This window comes from Notamacropus eugenii, chromosome 2, assembly GCF_028372415.1.
Source record: "Notamacropus eugenii isolate mMacEug1 chromosome 2, mMacEug1.pri_v2, whole genome shotgun sequence".
Classification (NCBI taxonomy): Eukaryota; Metazoa; Chordata; class Mammalia; order Diprotodontia; family Macropodidae; genus Notamacropus; species Notamacropus eugenii.
This window is the reverse complement of record NC_092873.1, coordinates 27,135,826-27,157,727: the sequence shown is the minus strand read 5'-3', so window position 1 is coordinate 27,157,727 and position 21,902 is coordinate 27,135,826. Positions and strand designations below refer to the sequence as shown.

General features: G+C 50.6%; 1 protein-coding gene across 1 annotated transcript in view; it reads right to left on the bottom strand.

The window, feature by feature from the left end:
- Positions 1 to 10,344: 10,344 nt before the first annotated feature.
- MUC6 (mucin 6, oligomeric mucus/gel-forming) overlaps positions 10,345 to 21,902 on the bottom strand; it is a 28,282-nt gene continuing 16,724 nt past the window's right edge. Inside the window, exons 20-31 of the mRNA XM_072637960.1 lie at positions 21,170 to 21,393; positions 20,315 to 20,367; positions 19,955 to 20,023; positions 19,160 to 19,311; positions 17,661 to 17,883; positions 17,376 to 17,483; positions 16,190 to 16,375; positions 15,355 to 15,594; positions 14,033 to 14,189; positions 11,807 to 11,953; positions 11,597 to 11,659; positions 10,345 to 10,502 (exon numbers count right to left, since the gene is read on the bottom strand). Coding sequence (XP_072494061.1) covers positions 10,345 to 10,502; positions 11,597 to 11,659; positions 11,807 to 11,953; positions 14,033 to 14,189; positions 15,355 to 15,594; positions 16,190 to 16,375; positions 17,376 to 17,483; positions 17,661 to 17,883; positions 19,160 to 19,311; positions 19,955 to 20,023; positions 20,315 to 20,367; positions 21,170 to 21,393 — 1,780 coding nt within the window. The remainder of the gene's footprint in view (positions 10,503 to 11,596; positions 11,660 to 11,806; positions 11,954 to 14,032; positions 14,190 to 15,354; positions 15,595 to 16,189; positions 16,376 to 17,375; positions 17,484 to 17,660; positions 17,884 to 19,159; positions 19,312 to 19,954; positions 20,024 to 20,314; positions 20,368 to 21,169; positions 21,394 to 21,902) is intronic.

Here is a 21,902-nt window from a genome sequence, read left to right as displayed (position 1 = left end):
GTGTGTAAGGTGAATGTGGTGGAAGTGGTGTGCAGGCTTGATGGGACAGCTGATGACACCACTGGCGTCTGAGGGATAGTGGTGGTTATTGATAAAGGTGGCTGAGGGGCCGTACTGTGTTGTGTGCGTGTAGTGGATTGTGTTTCAGCTGTGGACGTAATCGCAAGAGTCGTCAAGCTTAGAGGAGAGGTGTGAGTGGGTTTGACGGTGGCCGTTGAAAGGATGGCCACAGAGTGGGGGCCAGTTTTTGTGGAGGTGGTGGCCACAGTGGTGACCAGGCTAGACCTGGGCGTGGTGCTCCCGCGTGTGGCTGTTGTGGCTGAGGATGTGAAAGGACTGGTAGAGAAGGCATGAGTTTGGCTGCCTGTAGGGGCAGTGCTTGGTGCAGTTGTGGTTGTGTGGGAAGGCTGAGTGTGTGTACCTGTTGCTGTGGACACAGTGGGTCCTGTGGCTATGGTTTTGGTGGGTGCAGTGGAAGAGCCTTGGGTGTTGGTGAGTGGAGCAGGGGTAGTAAAGGTGGTGTGTGGTGTGCTGGTGGAGGCAGTCACAGAAGGATGGCTGGTTGTGCTGTGTTGTGTTGCTGTGTTAGTGAGGATTGTGACCTGAGCTGTGCCGGTGGTGGTGGGGGCCACGCTCGTTTCCTGTGTGGTGACTGAGGATGTGGTGGGACCTTTGGAAGAGACTTGAGTAGTGCTGGGATAGGGACGTGTGTGTGGCAAAGTTGTGGGAGTATGGGGAGGCTGGGTGGGTGTGCCTGTTGGCGTAGACTCGGTGGTGCTCTTGGCAGTGGGTTGGGTGAGTGTGGTGGAGGAGGTGTGTAGGCTGGATGGGACAGCTGGCAAGGTCAGTGTTGTCTGAGGGGTGGTGGCGGTTGTTGATGAAGGGGGGTGATGGTCTGTCATTTGTTCTGTGTGTGTGGTGGATTGTGTTGAAGCTGTTGTTGTAATGGCAGTAGTGGTCAAGGTAAGAGGAGATGTGACAGCGGGATGGAGGGTGGATGTTGCAGGGAAGGTCCCTGTGTGGGAGATGGGGGTAGCAGAGGGGGTGGCAGTAGGGATGAGCGAGTTGGAAGTGGGTGCAGTGGTTGTGCGTTTGGGTGTGGTGACTGAGGATGTGGTTGGACCTTTCGATGAGACTTGAGTTGTGCTGGGATAGGGACCTGTGTGTGTCAAAGTTGTGGGAATATGGGAAGCCTGCGTGAGTGTACTTCCTTTTGGGGTTGTAGTGTGTACTGTGCCAGTAGGTTCATTTCCTGTCCTGGTGGAGTGCATGATGGTGGTTACACTTGTAGAAGTTTGTTTTGTGTGTGATGTCTGCTCTGATGTTGGGGAAGGACCTGTTGTCTGTGCCTGGGTTGTTCTGTCGGTCCCAGGCGATGGCGCTGTTGTCTTGCTAGACTGGCCTGTGGTGGAGTGTGTCGGCTGACTTGCTGTCCCAGTTTGAGCCTTTGTAGTGCTTCCTGTGGGTACTGATGGGGCTGTGGAAACAGGACAGCCAAATTTCTTTTCCCCTCCTCCTCCCCCATCCATCTTTCAGTCCCACGTATTCTTTGAGCCTGAAGTTTAGGCTTCTGGTCTTTCATTATACGACCACAGGCAGTGCCTCTGTCCTTAGTCCTGGCCCCCATTTTAGAGATGTTGGAGTCCCTCCAAAAATATTGCAAAAATCCTGAGCCATGCCGTGACCTAATCCCAGCTTTCTTCTCTAGGGCACAAATCACTCTCCTTTGTGGTGGGAAATAAGTCATAGGCAGCCAGTGGAGGGGCTCCAGCACCTCAGGATTTCCATTCTCTCTCCATTAGCCTTCCCCTCTCAGCCTTTCTGACTCTTTGGGGCCTTGCAGTTCACCTTTTCTAACCTCCCTAATTTTCTTGATAAGGAAGTCAATCCTGGCAAAGCCTTGCCCTCAGGATCTAGATTTCTCTGTCTTAATGGTAGAACTGAAAGCTGAGTCCATGTTCATAGCATGTCTAGCCCCTCCCCATCTTTCATCTCTATGCCTAGGCCTAGCTCAGGAACTGTCCAATGTCCTGATTATGGGTGCTGCCATGGACCCCAAGCACCGACCCTAAGGCTGTACACACAGCAGCTTTCCTCCCTCAAAACATTTTTATTAGAGGCTGGAGGAAGCCTGGGATCACTCCAGAGGAACCATTGAAAACCAGCAAGCCCAACATACTTTGCCTGCTGGCTGAGATCTGCTGCAGTCATATCCAGGGGTAGACTCGGGGTACTTCCCCTTTCCTCTTCTGCTATCCTCCCAGCTCCTCTAGACTTTTGGCATTGTATGGTCCTTCCATCCACTTCACATCAGGATAAGTTTTCAGGGTAGTGGGCTAACAGGGACAGGAGGGATATGACTGACAGTGGTAAAAAGTAACAACACTTACCAGTGGGTGGCAGTGACACTGGCTCACTTGAGGGGCCTGTCAACATGGTTGTGGTCAGTGTGGGCTGTAGCAATGCCCCTGGGGTTACCGTAGTGCTCTCAGTGGATCGAACTGTGGATTGTGTGACTGTTGTTTGTAGGGATCCCAGGCTCTTGGAAGTGGCTTGTGTGACTGGGGCCCAAGTCATAGTGGAGGTCAGTGGGACGGTTGCTGGGGCTCCTGAGGGAGCCGAGGAGGTTACTGCCACTGTGATGGTGGTGGTGTCCCAAGAAGTTGCTGTAGGAACCAGGGACAAGTTAGAGTCTGGCCATACCCCAGTTTCTGCCCTCCCCATGCATTTGATGTGGCTGAGCTTCTCCCCTACCCTCACTTAGCACATTGCCTCAGGCCCAGGGGGACTGCTGTCTGGCATTCCCCATGAGCTACTGCTCCCCTTCATGCTCCCTCAACACACTTCATCTCTGCCTTGTGTACAAGGTATCAAAGTCCTCAAGCAAGCTTGCCCCCAGGGTCTCCATACCCCCAGCCATGGAGGATGCATCTCCAATGTCCACATGTGGGCACAGTCATGATGTGCCACATCTCTCTTTAGGCTTAAAGGACACTACCTAGCATAGGGCCCTTCTAGGTGGGGTCCCTGATGCTCTTCCACCTTTGACTTGAAAGAGATCTGGTCCCCCAGGAAGCAATTAGAGAGCCTCCCATTTGCTATCCTCCACCATCTTATGGCAATACTGGAAGGCAGGACAAGAGCTGATGCTGTCCCCATTTTTCTGCTGAGGAAACTGAAGATCACTCAGAGGTTATTCACTGGTTAGTGATGTCAGAAGCAGAATTTGAACTCAGGTCGGCCAATCCTATGGCCAAGCTCAGTGCCTTTTCCTCAATCTTAGAACTTAGAATTTGTGATGGAGAAGAGGAAGATGGGCACAGTCCACTACACCCCAAGGATTTGGGCAGAGCAGGTTTCAGGGAATTCAGAGGAAAAATATTAGAGCCTACAGGGAATTCTACAGGGTGAGTCAGCCCCAGAGTGATGGGACACGCCCAAGAATAATCTCGCCAGGACACAAAACAGAAGCGATTTTAACGACGCAGAAAAGTGGATGGTCTAAAGAGACAGATGTGGCTCCACAGGAAGCTCCTTGACAAACTCAGCCCTGTTTAGGCACATGCAGAAGATGGGAGCCAGCAAAGGGACTGGAAGGAAGTGTCCTGATCCCGAAGCCTTGCAATGAGCTGGAGAAAGCGACGCACATCATTTGTTACTTGTTCTCTAGCAATATTGGGGCCAAGAGGGTTCAAGGACAAATAAGACCTGCCTGGGAAGGATGAGACGAGCATTATTGGCAACAGAGAAGACATCAACCTGCTTATTTTATCCTTATTTTGTCTCTGATGAGGACAGGACGAGATCATGGACAGGGTGGGAACTAAGGGAGACAGGAAGAGAGTGTGGCTCTCTTGCTAATGTCAGACCTCTGGCTCTGGTGTGCTCTATCTGAGGGCACTGAAAAACATGGGAGAGGTGATGACTGCACCTCCCTCATGGTCCTTTGGAAAGGTTAGGGAGAAGCAGAGCAGTGCTTAGCATCAGGCATCAGAAAAGGGTCACTAAGCCAGCGACCTTGACTTCAGTTCTTAGCAGGATTCTAGACAAGGAAAAAGCCAACTAGGCTTCCTGCAGGCCTAGTGATGGCAGAATGACCATATGGCCTTTTGGAGTGGAGTTACAGAGCAATGGATCAAGGGAATCCTGGGTTTAGATGGAGGGATAAGGCTGGTGCGTGGTATAATGATCTCAGTTCAGAACTGATTGAACGGTGAGGTCCAAAGAGTGACTGGTCATGGCCTCATGGCAGCTTAGCAGAACTTCCTGCAGGGCTCTAGGCAGAGGCTGCATGTCTCCTGGGGAGGTGTATTTTAGTGAAGATTCTTATCTAAGTTGGGAATAGGCTGGATATCTCTGATGCCTCTCCAGCTCTGAGTTTTGGTCTTTTTGAGGCCCTGGAGTCTTGTTGGCAGATGAATTTGTAATCTCTTGGGGGTTTTGGGGAGGGAGGCAATGGCAGATCAGCCAGCCTTATCAACCTCCACTGCCCTCTGTGGGGAAAGTTTCTTTTGGGGGAGGTGTCGATGGGAAATAGTGAGGTCCAGTTCCCAGCTGGTTGCTGGCAGCCTTGGGCAGAGACTGGCTCTCACCACTCTAGCCCGCCGCACCAGCAAGTTCAGTTTGAGATCCACCTCTGCCACTTCTGGCTTTTGCTTAGAAATCATGCCTCAGAAGTGTGGAGCCAAGATGGTGGAGTAGCAGGAAGAAGTAAACCCAGCACCTCCACCACCTCCTCCACAAAGATAGACTAAAAAACAGACTGAATCTTAATTGAGAAATTTAAGGGAAGAAAAACCACAGGAAGCCATTTTTCCATCCCAGGTTAACACTGGGAAACAGTAAGGTCATGGAAACTGGGATCAGGGTATGGCCAGGGGTTTTCTGAGCATTCCAGTGGGCAGGAACTGAAGGAGCACCGAGTCTGTGCATCAGGGCAAGAAGAGGTCCCAGGTTCATACAGGGGACTCTGATCTCATGTAGGATGTGAGAACAGGTCTCAACCAGCTGCTCTGTCATCCACAAGATTGATTTCATGGATCCGGGGTAGAATGATGAAGGTACCTATATCTTGAGGCAGCATTCCAGGATGAGGAGTGGGTGTGGGCTCTGGGATGTGCATTCACATTTAGAAGTGAGAAGTATCTGTGTGGCCCTGTCCCCAGAAACAGAGTAGGGTCTCAGTTTCAGCTTCTAGCTCAATATGAAGCCTGCAGAAAAAGATCCCAGGCAGGAATCCCAGATCAAAGGGGAGCCTACAGTTCTTTTCCTCTACACCAATAGAGCTCCCAAGCTGGCTGATAGCAAGTGAATTTTACAAAGTCTACTGGAACCTTTCACCAGGGTCAAGTCAGCAGAGTGCTGTACACTAAAACCCAGGTCAAGAACTGGTTGATCTCAGACCAGGAGGGCAGACACAAGACTTGCCCTGGATCACACTATTTTGGGAGCACTGAAAGCTTGCAGATCCCTAGACTGAGTTGTCCCTGAGATTCCTCCTCCTCCTGGCATCAGGAGAAGCCAAAAGGATAAAAGCTCAGCTCAGACACTTCCTCTAAAAGTGTTCAGAGCCCAATCCCAATATAAAATTAGAAGAATTAATTAGAAGAATGAGTAAACGAAAAAATAAAAAATAATTCCACCACAAAGAACTAGGTGACAGGGATGCCCAAAATACAAACCTAGAAGAAGGGAATGACTCCAAGTCATTTTCAAGCAAAGTCTCTAAGAAAAACACAGCTGGGTGCAAGACCTACCAGAATTCCTGGAAGAGATAAAGCAAGTGTTTTTTTAAAGAGCTAAAAATTATTTTACAAACCAAATGAAAGTGCTAGAGGAAAAGAAGGAAAGGAGTTGAGATGTATGGAAGATTTGGAAACAGAATTAACACCTTGGAACAAGAGTGACAAAACCTTACCCAAGAATAAAATTTCCTGAAAGTTGGAATTTTCGATAGAAATCAAAGTCTCCCTTAGACAATAAGGAATATTAAAACAAGGCCAAAAGATTGAAAAAATAATAGAAAATGTCAGGTAAGTTACAGCAAACAACTGAACTGGAGAACAGATTGAAGAAGGCTAGCTTAATCACTGGACTACCTGAAAGCCAGGAACGAAGGAAAAGTCTAGGCATGATATTTCAATAAATCATGAAATAAAACTTCCCAGATCTCTTAGAACTAAAGGGCAAAATAGAAATAGACAGAACCTGACTTTCAGTGACCACCTAAAAGAAACCCCAAGTAAAAACTCCCAAGAATATTATAGCCCAAATCCACAACTTCCAGGTCCAAAAGAAAATAGTGCAAACAACCAGAAGGAAATAGTTCAGGCACAGAGGAGCCAGAATCAGAAGTCTCAGTGGCTACCACCAGAAAGAAATGGAGAGCTTGGAAAACTATATCCCAGAAGACAAAAAATGTGGCATAGAACCAAGAAAAACTTACGTAGAAAACCTGAGTATAATTTTATAGGGGGGAATGGTTCTTCCGCAAAATAGAGGACTTGAAACATTAGTGATGAAAAGACAAGAACGTAACAGAAATTTTGAAACAGAAACACAGGAGGCAAGAGAAACATGAAAAGGTAAACATGAGTGAGCAGTCATAATGGACTAAACAAGTGGAAAAGAGGAAGAGGAGCAAGGGTGAATAAGAAAAACAATAAAGGAAGACAATCTTCAGCAAAACAAAGTGATTTTTAAAAGGGCTTAAAGGAAAAGAAAGGGAACTATGCCCAAAGGGCTATAAAACTGTGCATACCCTTCGACCCAGCAATACTGCATCTAGGGTTGTATCCCAAAGAGATCATCAAAATGGGAAAAGTTCTCCCATGTACAAAAATATTTATGGTAGCTCTTTTTGTGGTGGCCAAGAACTGGAAATGGAGGGGATGCCCATCCACTGGGGAATGGCTGAAAAACCGGTGGTATATGAATGTAATGGAATACTTGTTTTTCTATCGTCCCATAAGGAATGATAAGCAAGCGACTTCAGAAAAACCTGGAAAGATTTATATGTACTGGTGCAGAGTGAAGTGAGCAGAACCAGCAGAACACTGTACACAGTTACAGCAACATTGTAACAATCTGCTGTCAAACACTTAGCTCTTCTCAGCAATACAATGATCCAAGAGAATCCCAAAAGGCTCATGATGGAAAATGCCATCCATCTCCAGAGAACAAACTGTGGAGTCTGAATGCAGATCAAAGTATATTATTTGCTCTCTTTTTTATGGTTGTTCTTTTTTTTCCTTGTGGTTCCTCCCATTGCGTCTAGTTCTTCTTTATAATGTGACTAATGTGGAAATATGTTTAATAGGAATGCATATGTAGAGCCTATATCGGATTGCATGAGAGGGGAGGGGAGAAAATTAAAAACTCCAAATATTATGGAAGTAAATGCTGAAAACTAAAAATGAATAAATTATATATTAAGGAAAGGAAAAGAAAGGTTATGAACCTGGGTGAAGGAAAAAGAAGAGGGGCAGGAGCAGATTACACCAAACCTAGAGCACTGGTGCTCCTCTCTCACCACTCTCCCTTTCTTTATAAAGATGGGGCAGAAAAAAATAGAAGGAAAAATATAAGAATAAAGTATAAATAAGTATAAAGAATAAGACTGAGGGAAATACACAATTAACAATCATAACTGATTTTGAACAGGATGAACTCACCCACAAAACAGAAGAGGATAGCAGGATGGATTAGCAATTAAAATCGAACAGTAAGTTGTTTATAAGAGATAAACTTGAAACAGAAAGATGTACACAGACATAAAATAAGAGACTGGAGCAAATATTTTACTGTAGCTGAAGCAAAACTAAAAAAAAGGCAAAGGTAGCTAGCATTCATGATCTTGGACAAAGAAGCAGCAGCAAAAAAAAAAAAAATTAGACTTCATGAAAAGAAACAAACATTCTGCTAAATTGCCATGGCCAGTTAATGAACAGTGAGACTAAACATATAGGTACCAAATAGCATAGCATCTAAATATTTATAGGAAAAAGTTAAATGAGTTAAAGGGAGAAATAGACAGTAAAGCTATAACAGGGAAGACTTCAATTTATCACTTTCAGATCTAGATAAATCTAACCAAAACATAAGCAAAAAAGAAATGAAAGACTCAAATAGAATTTTTAGAGAAGTTAAATATGAAAGACCTCAGGAGATTATTGTATAGGAATATAAAGGCATATGCCTACTTCTCAGTTCTGTAAGGGACTTTCACAAAATTGACCATCAACAAAACATCACAGACAAATGCAGAAATATTAACTGTATCTTTTACAGACTGCAATGCAATAAAAATTATGTTCAATAAAAAACCACTTAAACAAGGATTAAAAATTAATCAGAAATGAAATAACTTAATCCTAAAGAATGGGTAGGACAAAGAACAAATCCTAGAAACAGTCAATAATTTGATCAAAGATAGTAACAGCAATGAGTCATGATTATTTTCATCTAATAATTGAAGGGCTTTCCTGGGAAGGAGGACTCATACTTATTCTGTTTAAATCCAGAGCTTAGAACCAAGAGCATAGGAGGAAAGAGGAAAATGTAGGCTCAATGCCCGGATAAAATGGTCTAGCCATGAGAGTAGTCCAGAAATTAGGAGGGCTGCCTTAGGAGAGAGGGGCTTCCCTTCCCTGGAGATCCTTGCACAGAAGCCTGACAGCCCTTTGTTGTGGAGGAAATTCTTGTCTAGGGTCAGGCTTGATCTGGGGGTATTTAAGGTCCCTTCTGGACATGCCCTTCTGAGATTCAGTAAGAAGGTTCTGGACTGGCATGACTGGGAGTGGAGGTCTGACTGTTCAGAGACCCAGAACTGGCCAAAGAGTAGTCTGCACCTGTATTGGATCTCTCCTAGCTGACTATCCTCAGGTTTGTGTGGTGGGGGAGGGAGAAGAATGACCCTCCAGAAGTAATGAGAGAAGCTCACCTGGCTAGCATTATCTAGTACCTTCTGGCTTACAAATTGCTGTGTACACACCCTATCTCACTGGGCAGAGACTAGGCACAAGATCTGCCTCTGCCCTCTCAATGCCCAGACAACTTTTTAGGACTCTCACTCTCAGAGAAGGTGCTCAGCTGAATTGGTTGATGGCTTTTTCCCACCAGGAGTTCCCTACGCTGATGGAATAACAAATGAGAGAACAAACCAGTTCACGTGTTTTCAGAGCAACTCGAGGTGTGCCAAGTGTCCTCCTCACAACATCCCAGACAGGAGTGTGAAATTTATACTCATTTTGTGGTTGAGAAAACTGAGTCTCAGAAAGTTGAACTGCAGAGGAATTTTAACCCTACTGGTATTCATAAGATTTCAAGTTCAGTGCTTTGTCCATGATCCCATCCAGCTACCCTCTACTAAGGCCAGACCCAGAGCAGCGGGGCCTGCTAGTCAGGACCCTGCACAATGACTGGGTGCCCACTGCATCTCTCTTTGGAAGCAGAGGCCCGAGGGAGCCCAGAGAGGGAGCCCAGAGCCAGGACTCAGAATAGGGGGCAGGGACTGGGGGTTCACCCCAAGAAGGGGCTGTAAGACCCCCATTGCAGCAAACTTCATGTGGCACAGTATTGCCTGGCCTGCAGGACACGACCACCAACTCCTTTGGGATGCTGAACTTTCTTTCCCCAAATTTCAGAGACTGAGTGTAGAGCTCTTTGGGGTGGGTGGACAAGTTGGGGTCTGCCATGTGCCAGGAGTGCCTAGTGAAGAATTTTCTTTACTACCTGTGAGACTGGGCTGTGTGCTGGTGAGAACTGCTGAGGTGGTCCTTCCAGAGGACTGCAGGCTGCTTTGGCTCATTGGTAAAGTGACTGGGCTGGCCAAGGACGGTCTGGAGGAGGAGCTGATGGTCTCAGTTGGCTTGGTCAACCCTGATGTGCTGAGTGTCTGGAGGGAGCTTGACAGAGGCTTGGTGGAGAACACAGTGGTGGTTTCTGTTCCCGTGGTGCTCTGGGGTGTGGTTTTGGAGTGTAGGCCTAATGGGAAACAGCCTAGATGTTACCTATGCAATACTGGGGTCACATCACCCACCACTTAGCTCAGAGAAAAAAGCATTCATTTGGGCATTGTAGACCCCTTTGTGTCTCCTGGGCCTGCTTGAGGGGTGAGTTTCAGGGAGCCACTAGAAGGCAATGGGAGCCTTGGCTGTCTGCCTCCAAGCGTGGGAGCAGTCCCCGCTGCCAGCCTCCCCCAACCCTCACTGGCTCCCGATGGAGCTCTCCGCCTCACAGGTGTTGCGCAGTGCTGGCTGACGTTCAGGGCAGGGAAGACCCTTCTTGTCTCTTCAGGCTTTCCTCTGTGTCAGACTGACCCCCTCCCCACCACATACACTCTTCCTAGTCGGGTGGGGCAGGAGCAGCTTCAGTGTGCTCCAGGCCTGTTGAGACTTCCCCAGCATGGGGCCGGGCTGAGAAGGGGCCCGAGTCACCTGGACTTTTAGTGGTGCTACATTCACCTGCTGTGGTTGGTGATGGAGTCGACAGAAGCATTTGAGCTGAAACAGAAGCAGAAGATGGTGGTTTATCAGAGGGACAGCCCAAGCCTGTGTCCTCCCCTCCCATCCCTGAGGCAGACTGGCCCAGATTGCCCCTCAGGGGGCCTCCTGTAGGCTAGCCTTTCTGAGAGCTGGGGGAGCTTGGGAAAAGGGGCCCTTGAGTGCCCACCTCTCTAATCCTTCTCTCTCCCCTCTCTTTGACACTCATGACCTCTCTTCCCTTCAGATGAAAGGGTTCGGGAAGTAGAGGTCTGGGCAGGGGGAGGTCATCATTACTGACCCAGAGCTGCTGCCCAGGTTATGGAGGAGAGTGGGGAAAACGGGGCACAATGGTGGTGGTGGGGGGGAGTAGGCACCCATCAGGAGTGCTGGCAAAGGGCTCTGGGATGTTTGAAGAGGGAGGCAGGGCAGGAGGGGGCATCAGGGGGAGGTAGCTTTAAGGGGAGAGAACAGGGAAGGTTCTCTAGCAGGAGCAGAAGCCCAAGAGTTGGAAATGCTCAAGGGATCTGAGACCTTGAGAAAGGCCTGGGCAGGAAAGCAGAAGTGGAACAGCTGGCTGATTTGGGGGGTGCTTTAAAAGCCCTCTCATCTTTGGAGCCTTGCTGTGTCTGCCTGCCTCTGCTGCTCATGGTAAGGGGTTCTGGGGCTACCTAGGCCAAAGCTCTCATGGGCCAAGCCAATGTCAGTCAGTCCCTGGGGGCTTCTGTCTGTTTCTAACCTTTCCAAAAGACTTAGAGGATCCTGATGAAGGCCCTGCCTGCAGCTCAGAGGACAGGGCCGTATGAGACTCAAGTCTGGGGACTTGCTTGACAGCCTCTTTGGACCTCCAAATTCAGACCTGTCTACTTTGTGGCTAGCAAGAATTCTGGGCTGGTGGCCTGCAGGGGGAAGGAGGCCTGGCCCGGAGGGTGGAGGATCCAATCCCTCTTCTTTCCAGGAGCTGGTCCTTTTCATTGGTGATGAATGCATGCTCCCTACCACCGCTGGGGTTCAAGGCTAGGCTAGGGTTAAAGGAGCCCTGCCTGGAAGGATGGGTAAAGTAGGAGCTGAGGATGAGACTGCTGCCCCAGAGGGTCAGGGGGAAGAATACTTACAGCAAGGCACACACTGTCCCTCCTCATGGTCAAAGTACTGGTCCTGGGTGCAGTTATAGCAGCCTACAGAGAAGCAGGGGTGGAGAGTGAGGGGGTGTGGGGGTGTGGGGGGCTACTCTAGCTCCTTGGGCCTGCTGGAGCCAGGGGTTGGGGGGGTAGGGGAGTAGGACTGGAGAGCAAGGACCTGCCTCCCTGTCTGGGCACTGTCACCTTCAATGTTGATGTGTTTGTCTCTCTGGGACTGGAAGGGGCAGAGGCAAGGCTGGTAGTGCCAGGTACAGTTGGATTCCCTCGAATACTGGTAGCTGCCGTCTTCACTGATGAGTTTGTGGGTATTAAAGAAGTCACAATAGGGAGCTGAAATACAACATCATATCCACTCAGCCGCCAGAAGCATCTGCTCTTATGTGTTGCCCAGCTCCCTGCTGGCAGAGGCCAGGACAATGCCCAGCCTGGGTGAGCTGATGCCCAAAATGCACTCAGGCACCCCCGGTAACTGAGCTCAGACCAGAAGCCTGGCAAAGTGCTAGGCTGGGAGGCAGAGAGAGAGAGATGAGAAAACTGAGGAGGCCCAGAGGGCAGGGACAGACCTTAAGCCACACAGGAGGTGAGAAGCAGAGATGGAAATTTAGCCCAGGACTAGGCATGTTCTGTTTGGTCCCAGATGGAAGAACCAGGATGGGGGAGGGAGCAACCTTTGAAGCAGGTGGGAGAGGGAAGGGAAGAAAGTGGCTTATCTCTCTGCCTTCCTGAGCTGAGCCAGAGGACAGAAGGGGTGGCTGGGGTTTACAGGTGGCACAGTGGCTACAGAGCTGGCTGTAGTCAGGAGGATTTGAGTTCAAATCTTGCCTTGGCTACCACCTCACACCTATCACGTTGGCAAAGTTGACAAAAAGGGAAAATGGAAAGGACACATACTGGAGATACTATTGGGACACAGGTGCATTAGCGCTTTCTTGGTGGAGCTGGGTGATCCAGCCATTTGAGACTATGTCCCCAAAGTTATTACACTGTACATACTCTTTGACCCAGTGATATCACTACTAGGTCTATGCCCCAAAGACATCAAAGAAAGGGGAAAAGGACCCACATGTACAAGAATATTGACAGCAGCTCTTTTTGTGGTGGCAGGGATTTGGAAATTGAGGGGGCACCCATCAATGGGGAAATGGCTAAACAAGTTACGGTAAATGAAGGTGACTGAATAAGGAATAGTGAAGCTGACAGTTTCAGAGAACCCTGAGAAAACTTGTATGAACTGGTGCAGAGGAAAGTGAGTAGGACCAGGACAGCAGTGTATCTGGTAATGATATAAAGACAAACAACTTTGAAAGACTTTGGAATTCTGAAGGACATAATGTAACCAGCTGGAGAGAGAGACATGATGGGCTCCTCTGAAGACTGACTGAGGCTTATTTTTTGTGGAGGTGACTAATGGAGGGATTTATTTTGCTCTATTTACTCATTTGTTGTTTTCCCTTTCTGGCTTCCTCAGTGGATGGGATGGAGAGAGTTTGGAACTGAAAATAAAATAAAATGGAATTTAAAAAGCCAAGCAGGTACCAGCCGAAGCAGCCAACCCTGCATCTACCTCATTTCTTAGCCTCAGCTTTCCCGTCTGTAAAATGGGCATCTTCAAAGTGTTCCCTCTCTCCCCCAAGGCTGTAAGACTAACCTTGTATGCTGTGTAAGGGGTAGCTATTGGGGTTATTAATTCTTGAGTAAGGGCACCAAGATGGGTATGTGTGTGGGCACCAGCCTGGGGCATGTTGGCAGCTGGCTTGCCATAGTGGGGGGTGCTTCCTGAACTAAACTTGGTGGGGGGGCCCTTAAAGGACCTCAACCCATCCCAAGACTAGCAGGGGCCAGGAGAGAGCATCTCCATTCCTGCTCATCTTACTGACAAAGCTATGTGCTCTTGTCCCAGGGTACACAGAGGCTGCCCGCTGACAGAGATGGAATTCAAACCCTCTGCCCTCCAATCCTGCTCTTCCTTTCCTCTCCCACATAGATCATTTCCCAGGATTGACTCTGCTCTCTCCCCACCCTGAGCAACCTGGGCTTTCCCCTGGTGGGGGTCCTGCAGCCCCTCTGCTCCCTCCATATCTGGGGAGATAGCCTAAGACCACCAGACCCCACTCTGAGCTCCATGGGGCTCTGCCAACATCACCTATGGGCTCTGACCACCTGCTTGGGATGACCAGCAATGTGTCTGGGACCTTGGCTGCCTCTGGTCCAGCCTGTGTTGGCAGGAGCAATTCCCAGGCCAAGAGGCAATCCCTGAAGCCCCCTCCTAAAGCCAGGGCACCCCCTAACTTTGATGTTATTTTGTCCAAAGGTTTCTCTCCCATCCAGCCTAAGCCAGTCTCCTTGTAATGTGAGAAGCAAAGAAGAGGATCCAAGGGTGGGGGTGGGGTTGGGCAGTGGAACCCTTACGACAGAAATCTGGAGCCCTCCAGTCGACACAGACACCCACGTCCAGGCAGGCCTTGGCATAGGCTGCCACAGCGTCACACATGCACTCGCAATCTCCTCCTGTGTCACAGCCACAGGTGTCCCGTACGCAGGCATCATAGTAAGGCATCCGGTACACCTATGAGCAAAGGAGAAGGGGCACCTAGTGCCTGGCCCTGCGTGGACAGTGCCATTCAGCTACTGTTGGGCTGAGATGGAGCCCAGGTGCCCAGGCTGGCACCTTTTAGCTCTGAGGTTCTGGCCAGATGGGCTCAGGTCAATCCACTTGCTGTACTCTGGCCTCATGTGTACCAGTAGTTGGGGACCCTGGAAGCTGATTTCCCCAAACTCATGGGGCCAAAGTAGGACCTGGGGAGGTCTGGAGGCCCTGGGGTGTGTGCCATAGCTGGGGTGGAGAAGAGGTTGAGACATTATCGCCTCTGCTAGAACCTGGCTGGGTCATTCTCTGGGCCAGTTCTGCCTGGGGGCTTGGCTATCCATGCCTTATGGACCATAGGAGGGAGGGACAGTATCTAAAACCCGTTTCCCTGGCCTGGGCTGTAGCATCCCTTCCCCACCTCCATCTCATCTGACTTTCCCCAAAGGCTTCTGATCACGTTAGGGTTCAGAGGCTGAGGGGGGAGCCTCGAGCCCCATGGAGCACAGCTGGAGGGCTCCTCCAAGCAGGGAAGTTCTAGCACCAGGACATGATGGGCCTGAGCTATGGGGGAAGCTGTCATAGGCCCTGCCCTGCCCACTAGGTTCCCAGGAAGGCCAAGACTCCTTCCTTGGGGCTGGGAGGGGGAAATGCTGCCTTAGCACCACCACCATCAGCAGCAGCAGCAGCCTTTCAGCAGACTCCAGAAAGTTGGACCCCCGCCCCTCCCCTCCCTACCTGCTTCTACGTGCTTGCACTGTGGAATCCCTAGGGTCTCCCTCCAGGGGTTAAACACACAACACACATGTGCACCCCCATACACAATGCATGTACACATCCACACGCACATGTGCCCCCCAACAAGCACACACATACAAGCATACATGCACATCCACCTTCCCTCAAAGGCACAAGCATGATATTCAAACATTCACACACATGCATATGCATGTAGATATGTACACAATTCAAGCAGGCAGTATACTCCAGCACACAAGCAACACGTGCACACATGAGAACAGATGTATCTACACGCACATGTCCACAGCGTGCCCCAAAGGCATGTCACACAATGTGCACAGTCGCACACACTCACAATACACAAAGCACAATAGCACACACACACTGACACACACACACTGCGCACCTTGCTGTGACACGCAGAGAACGTGTTGCTATTGATAATGGCACACTTCTTCTCAGCCCACGCCTTCCGGTAGGGATTCTGGACACATGGGTCCACCACGAAGCTGATGTCGCCGCACAGGGGATTCTCCTTCCAGGAGTTCACAAACTCCAGCTCACTGGAGGTCACGTACTTGCTTCGAGTCTCAAAGTCATCCTTCATGTTGTCATTATAATTCCCGCACAGGCCGCACAGGGGATCCTGAAGAGGGAGACCCAGGGCTGCTCACCTGTGCCCCTCCTATCCCTGCCCAGCCTCTGGGATCCCTGCTCCCCACCTTCCCCAATGTCTTTGTTCTCTCTTACTGTCTCTGAATTTGAGTGGGGGGTGGGCATTGAAGGAGCTCCTGCCTTATTTTAGATATCTTTTTTCCTATCATCTCTCCTTGCTCTGCCAAGAGAAGTGACGAGGTCTCAGGCAAAAAGTGTGGGGCCGCATCTGAACCCCAGTGCTCTGAGCTACATTGAATTTCCAGACAGGGGTGTCCCAGGCCAGGCCAGACACAGCATGGCAGAGCTTGTAGACAGGAGAAGCCCACCACTCCCCTCCTCCCCATTATGGAGGCCCACAGGCAGGCCCCACAAGGCAGGGGATTAGGGACAGGCCCCATAAGGTGTGGGTGAGGGGGGTTCGGGGGGATCTCACAAGATAGGGGATTGGGGGTGTGTGCCATGGCCAGAGCTCCAGGTTGGAAACTACTCCCAGGCTGCTGTGATGTGGGCATAGGACAGACCTGGCACCCTGGGACTCCCAGGGAGGTGAAGGAGGGAGCTGGGCACCCTGGGCCAGGCCTCACCTGAGAGTCCCGGAACATCTTGATGAAGATACTCATGCGTTTATTCCAGATAAGGGTCAGGTTGAACTTGCCAGGAATAGTGACGTCAAACATGAGGTGCAGAGCATTCTTTTTCACCTGGATGTGTCCTTGGGGGTTCTTCCCCGTGATGGTGTACGAGGCATCCGATAGTATGAGGACCTGGTCCTGTGAAAGACCAGCTCTCTTTGGGGGCTGCCTCAGTGGGGCCCATGCAGTCATACAAACTCTCAGTCAGGGGGCCATGCCTGGTCCCCTCTCTGGGCCTCCGGGAGGGTGGCCCTGAGAACTTAGAAGTCTAGGCATGGAGACCTGCTTCCTTCCCACACTGGGCAACCCTGCATCAGGTGACTTCTATGAGCCTGGAGAGGAGTGACCAGGGGGCCACATGTGATAGCCACACAGATTTGGGTAGGTCAGCTGTCAGTGGTTGTAGGGAGCAGTCAGGAGTGCTGAAGATAAAAGCAGCCAGTCCTGGGATCTGGGGTCTTCTAGAGACAGCATCATATGGGGGCCATGGTTACAGCCCAGACCACCCTATGTCCTCATTGTGGGCCCCCAGAGGATGGCTCCAGCCTGTCCCTTGGGGCAGTTGGACTCCCAGGTTCCAAAGCACCATTTTTCTTATGGCCCTAAAGTGGGGAGGTCCTGCCTTGAGGGGGCAAAGCCTTAGAGGCTGAGTCCTGGGCTCCCAGCCCAGGTGTTTCTGAGAGAGAAGGCAAAGACACAGAACTTGGTAGCACTGAGAATCAGGTTCTGGCAGTCTTGAACGAAGCCGAAAAGATGTGGGAGTGGGAGAAGAAGGGAAAGGAAAGGTGGGGGAGGAAAGGAGGGAGAGAGAGAGACAGAGATAGAGACAGACACAGACAGACACACACACAGAGACAGACAGACAGAGAAACAGGCAGAGACAGAGACAGACACAGACAAATCATACACACACAGACAGAGAGATAGATAGGCAGAGATGGAGACAGATACAGACGCAGAGACAGAGACAGACACATACACACACAGATAGAAAGACAGAGACAGACACAGACACAGACAGAGAGACAGACACAGACACAGACACAGACACATACACACAGACCGATAACAAGAGAAGGAGCCCAGAGGCCTAAGATCCCTCCCTCCCTCCCTGCCAGGACCTAGACCAGCTTCTTACCCCAAGAAAGAGTTTGATAGCTCGAGAACAGGTGACCCCTGACTTCCCACAGATGACATTCTCTGTCACAATCTTGAAGGTGGGATTAGAATTGGTGCCACAACCATCCTGAGGGAGAGAAAGTTTGTGTAACTATGGTGGACACCTGCAGAAAGGCTCCCCTCTTGCCACCAAGAACACCAGCAGTTAGAGTGTATGAGAGCCACAGAGATACTGGTTTCTGGCAGGGGTGCCAGGGCTCATCAGGGACAGAGATGGCAGGCTCCTTGAATTTTGCCAGGGCACCTCTGGGGCAGGGATGCTGGCCTCTTGCAAGGGTGTCTGGGTGTGCCTAGGGATAGGGATGCCCCCTGGTGGCTGCCTCACCGTAGTCAGGACATATTCGCAGTTCCCATCAAACACGAAATGCTGCCCATCGAAGGTGGTCAGGTGGCCCTCCCCATAGAGGGCACAGGTGGAGAAACACTTGTCTTTCTTCAAACATTGCCATTTTCCCCGAATGCAGGTGCTGGATAGGGGGGGCAGGAGAGAGTGCTAGTGAGGAGCCCTGTGACTGTGAAGCCTGGATGCTGAGGCTTTCCCAGTCTCCTCAGGGACAGCACCTCCTGTCCTATGGGGGTGGGTCAGAGGAAGGTTTGTGAACCCTTTCATGCTGTCCAATGCCAAGGACATGGAAGAGAGTTGGAGCAAGAGCCCCCTCCCTTAGCCTGTGCCTCTCAACTTGAGGCCAGATCCCAACCAGGGTCGTTCAGGGGCCAATTCATGGGCACTGGGTCAGGGGGCTGAGAGGAGTAGCCTGCAGCCATCTCCCTGGGAGGCCAAAGGCCACTGAAGGAACCATCTTAGTGCAGTGGAAAGAGCATTGGGTTTGGGGTCAGAGGACCTGGGGTTCAATGCTAGGGCATGGTCACTTGCTAGTTTATAACTGGGGGAGTCCCTTTTCCTCTTTAAACTTCAGTTTCCTCATCTGTAAAATGAGGAGTGTGCACTAAATGACGTCTAAGTCCTCTTTCAGCTCTCAGCCCCATGATCCTCTGAGCCTATGCCAGAGTGAGATGTCCTCTTGCCTCCAGGGAGGATGAGCCTCCCTCCCCAGACAGCCCAGACCATCTTGGCCAGCTTTCCTGTTTAGGAAGTGTTGGCTGGCAGCCTCCCTAACATGGTCTCCCCCTTCCCTTCATTATCTTTCTGGCTCCTGATTCTGCCTTCTAGGACCAAGCAGAATGAAGCTTCCTGAATCAGAGGCCCTTTGTCATCCTGCCTACTCCACCTCCACACAGTGTCCAGGTCATGAACCATGGAATCCAGGCCTCCAATGAGGTCTATCCAGGGCAGAAGTCCAGGCAGTTGAGCTTCTGCTGCTTCATGCAGCCATAATGGTGGGAGTATTTCTGGCTGCCATCACTCATATTGGGTGTGCCCTGAGCAGCGCCTAGATCTTTCACAGACACACACAGACACAGACACAGATACACATACACACAGACAGACGCAGACAGACATATACACAGACACAGATACACAGGCACACACAAAGACATACGCAGAAATATACATACACACAGACACAGACAGACACACAGATACATAGGCACACACATAGACACATACACAGACACAGGCACACAGTTACAGACACACACAGACAGACATATAGCACTCTGGATGATGCTGACCCTCCTCCTGCAGATGGCCAACGTGACCTGACCTGTCCTGTCCTGAGCTTTGCTGGGTCTCACAGGTCTCAGAACTAGCCAGGAAGGCAGGGAGAGGGACTTCCTTACCATGCCAAGCACTTAGTTTGAATCTGGTCTCCTCTGTTGTAAGAAAGGCCCCCAAACTCACAGGGGCAGTCATCAGGTGGCACACAGTCCCCATTCAGGTTTTCATAGAGTCCGTCATCACAGACACAGCCGGACTCACATTTGGTAGGCACCTGGAGAGGATGGACCCAGGGTCAGGGAGCAGGGCAAAGAGAGGAGTCAGGAAAGGCCAGGGTAGGTACCCGGCCACATTCTGATCCAAACCCAGCCAGCAGAGGCAGCGGGGTGGGAGGGGCAATGAAGAGGACCCTGGAGGCAGGGAGGGCCCCAGTTTGAATCTCAGCCTTTGACCTTATTACCGGTATAACTAAGCAATACTAGTTGTCAACTCCTTTTCCTGTTCAAGCCCCCCATTTCCCTCCTCAGTAAAATGGGGCAGCTGGACTCCATGGCTTACATCATTGCTGGTCACTGGGCAAGCCACCTCCCTCACTGTGTTGGCCTAGCTTCTCATGACTCTTCTAAGTCCAGCCTCACCCTCTCCCCCAACTGGCTCCTTCCTTGCCCCCAGAGCTCCAGGCAGTCCAGTTCTCTAACCTTGCCCCAACCTAGTGCTGATAGCAGCCCCTGTTCCCCAGTGGCCTTCTCTGTCCCGAGGCCCAATGTGGGATCCCAGCAAGGGCATAGGGGGCTTCTAGAGGGAAGGTATGGCTTTGCTTTGGGGTCTGCATCCCCAAGGTCAATCCCCGCCCCCTTCCTTCCCAATGAGTGGAGGTCCTCCCTGTTTCTGTCCTCTCCCCTCAGCAAAGAACTTACACAATCAATCCCAGTGGCTAGCATCTGGCAGGTGGGAGCACAGGCAGCACCGTATTTACTGTCTGAAGACTGAGAGCAGGACAGATATTTCTTGGGGGCCTTACAGGATTCTGATGGAGAGAAGAGGAAGAGGAGGAGGGAGAGGGGGAATATGAAAGAAGAAGGAAGGATATGGGGAAGGAGAAGGAGGAAGGAGGAGGAGGAGGGGAGGAGAAGAGGGAGGGAAAAAGGAAAAGGGGTGGGGGAGGAGAAGGGGAGGAGGGGAGGAGAAGGAGAGCTGGTGAGTTTCCTCGGATACTGCCCCCAGCGCAGGCTGCTGACTGTGAGGGCCTCCACCCATGTAGCCCCTTCCCCACATACCTGAGGGATCTGGAGTTTTGCCAGTACAGCTGAGTCTTCCATTAATGCAGTAGCTATGGCAGAGAGGAGGGCAGGAGTCAGTAGAACCCCTCAATCTATCCCTGAGTGGTCTGGGGGAGGCTGGCCAGGGTGACTCCAGCCTTTTGATTCTTACAGCATTTCTGAGAACACCAGGGCTCACAGAGGGGAGGTGACTTGCCCAGTGTCCCCGCTCCACCAGTCCACCTGCCAGAGCCCCCTGACTCCAGCCTTGCTGCTCTCTTCTCCCCCCCACCTGGGGCCCAAGAGCAAGGTCCATGAAGCCGGCCCCCTGACTGTACATGCAGAGTTGTGGATCAAGGCCAGAGAAAGGAATGGACCCGTTAAAGGTGGCACAGGAAACCAGACTAGAGCCGGAAGTGATACCAAGCCCAGGGTGCTCCTGTTCTGGTCCCTCTTCCCTGGGGCTGAGAGAATGCCTGTGAGGTGGGTTCTCTTGTCTCTGTGTTATCAATGCTCCCTTTCAAGTGCACACTGCTGCCCATCAGAGCTCACACTTCTCTCCCACTTCAAGATTTGCAAAACACTTTTACAGATGGGGCAGAGAAGGGGACAAACATCTATGCAGTGGTTATCATTTGCCAGGTACTGTGCTAAGTGCTTTTTACAAATATTATCTCAGCTCATCATCAGAACATCCCTGGGAGGTGGGAGCTATTATTAGCCCCATTTTACAGATAAGGAAAATAAGGCAGACAGTGATAAATGACTTGCCCAGGGTCACCCAGGTAGTAAGTGTTTGAGGCAGGATTTGAATTGAAATCTTCTTGACTCCAGGCCTGGTACTTTCTTCACACAGAACCACCCAGCTCCTACCTCTGATCCCCTGCTGGGCACCATGCCCACATCCCCTGGTGCTGCCCCGGTGCCCATTCTTATTTCTGTAGGTCTCCTCCCTGAGCCTGTCTCTGGGGTCAGTTCCAGAGACCAGGAGCTGGCCACCAGCACAGAGCCAGCAGGAGTACAGAATGCCCCTGACTAGTGTGTTGACTGTGGGGGTAACAAGATCCAGTACCGGTCCACAAATGGACAGCTCCTCGCTGTTCCCGTGGAAGAGAAGACAAGCCAGCAATGGTGACTGGGAACAGAGAGGACAGTGGAGGAGGTGCACAGACCTGGGGTCAGCTGAGGGGCTTAGGGATACATGAGGGGAGAGGAAATAGAGCAGTGTGGACAGCGGATGGGGGGTAGTTGTGGAGAACTTGTGTGTATATGAATGTGTGTATTTGTGTTTATGTCTGTGTGTGAATGTATGTCTGTGGGTATATGAATATATGTCTGTGCATGTGTGTAAGTGAGTCTGTGTGTAGGAGTGTGAATATGTGTGTTTCTGTATGTATGTCTATGTATGAGTGTGTGTGTGTGTGTGTGTGTGTGTGTGTGTGTGTGAAGGACCTAACTCAGGCTCAGACACAGGTCCAACTGTCACTGCCCTGCTCCTGAAGCCCAGTGGCTCCCAACTTCTTCTGGGACGACTCTAAGCCTTTTACACTCGGACTCCAGCCCCCCCACTCTGGACTTGGCACCCATCTCTCTCCTGTGTTCTTTC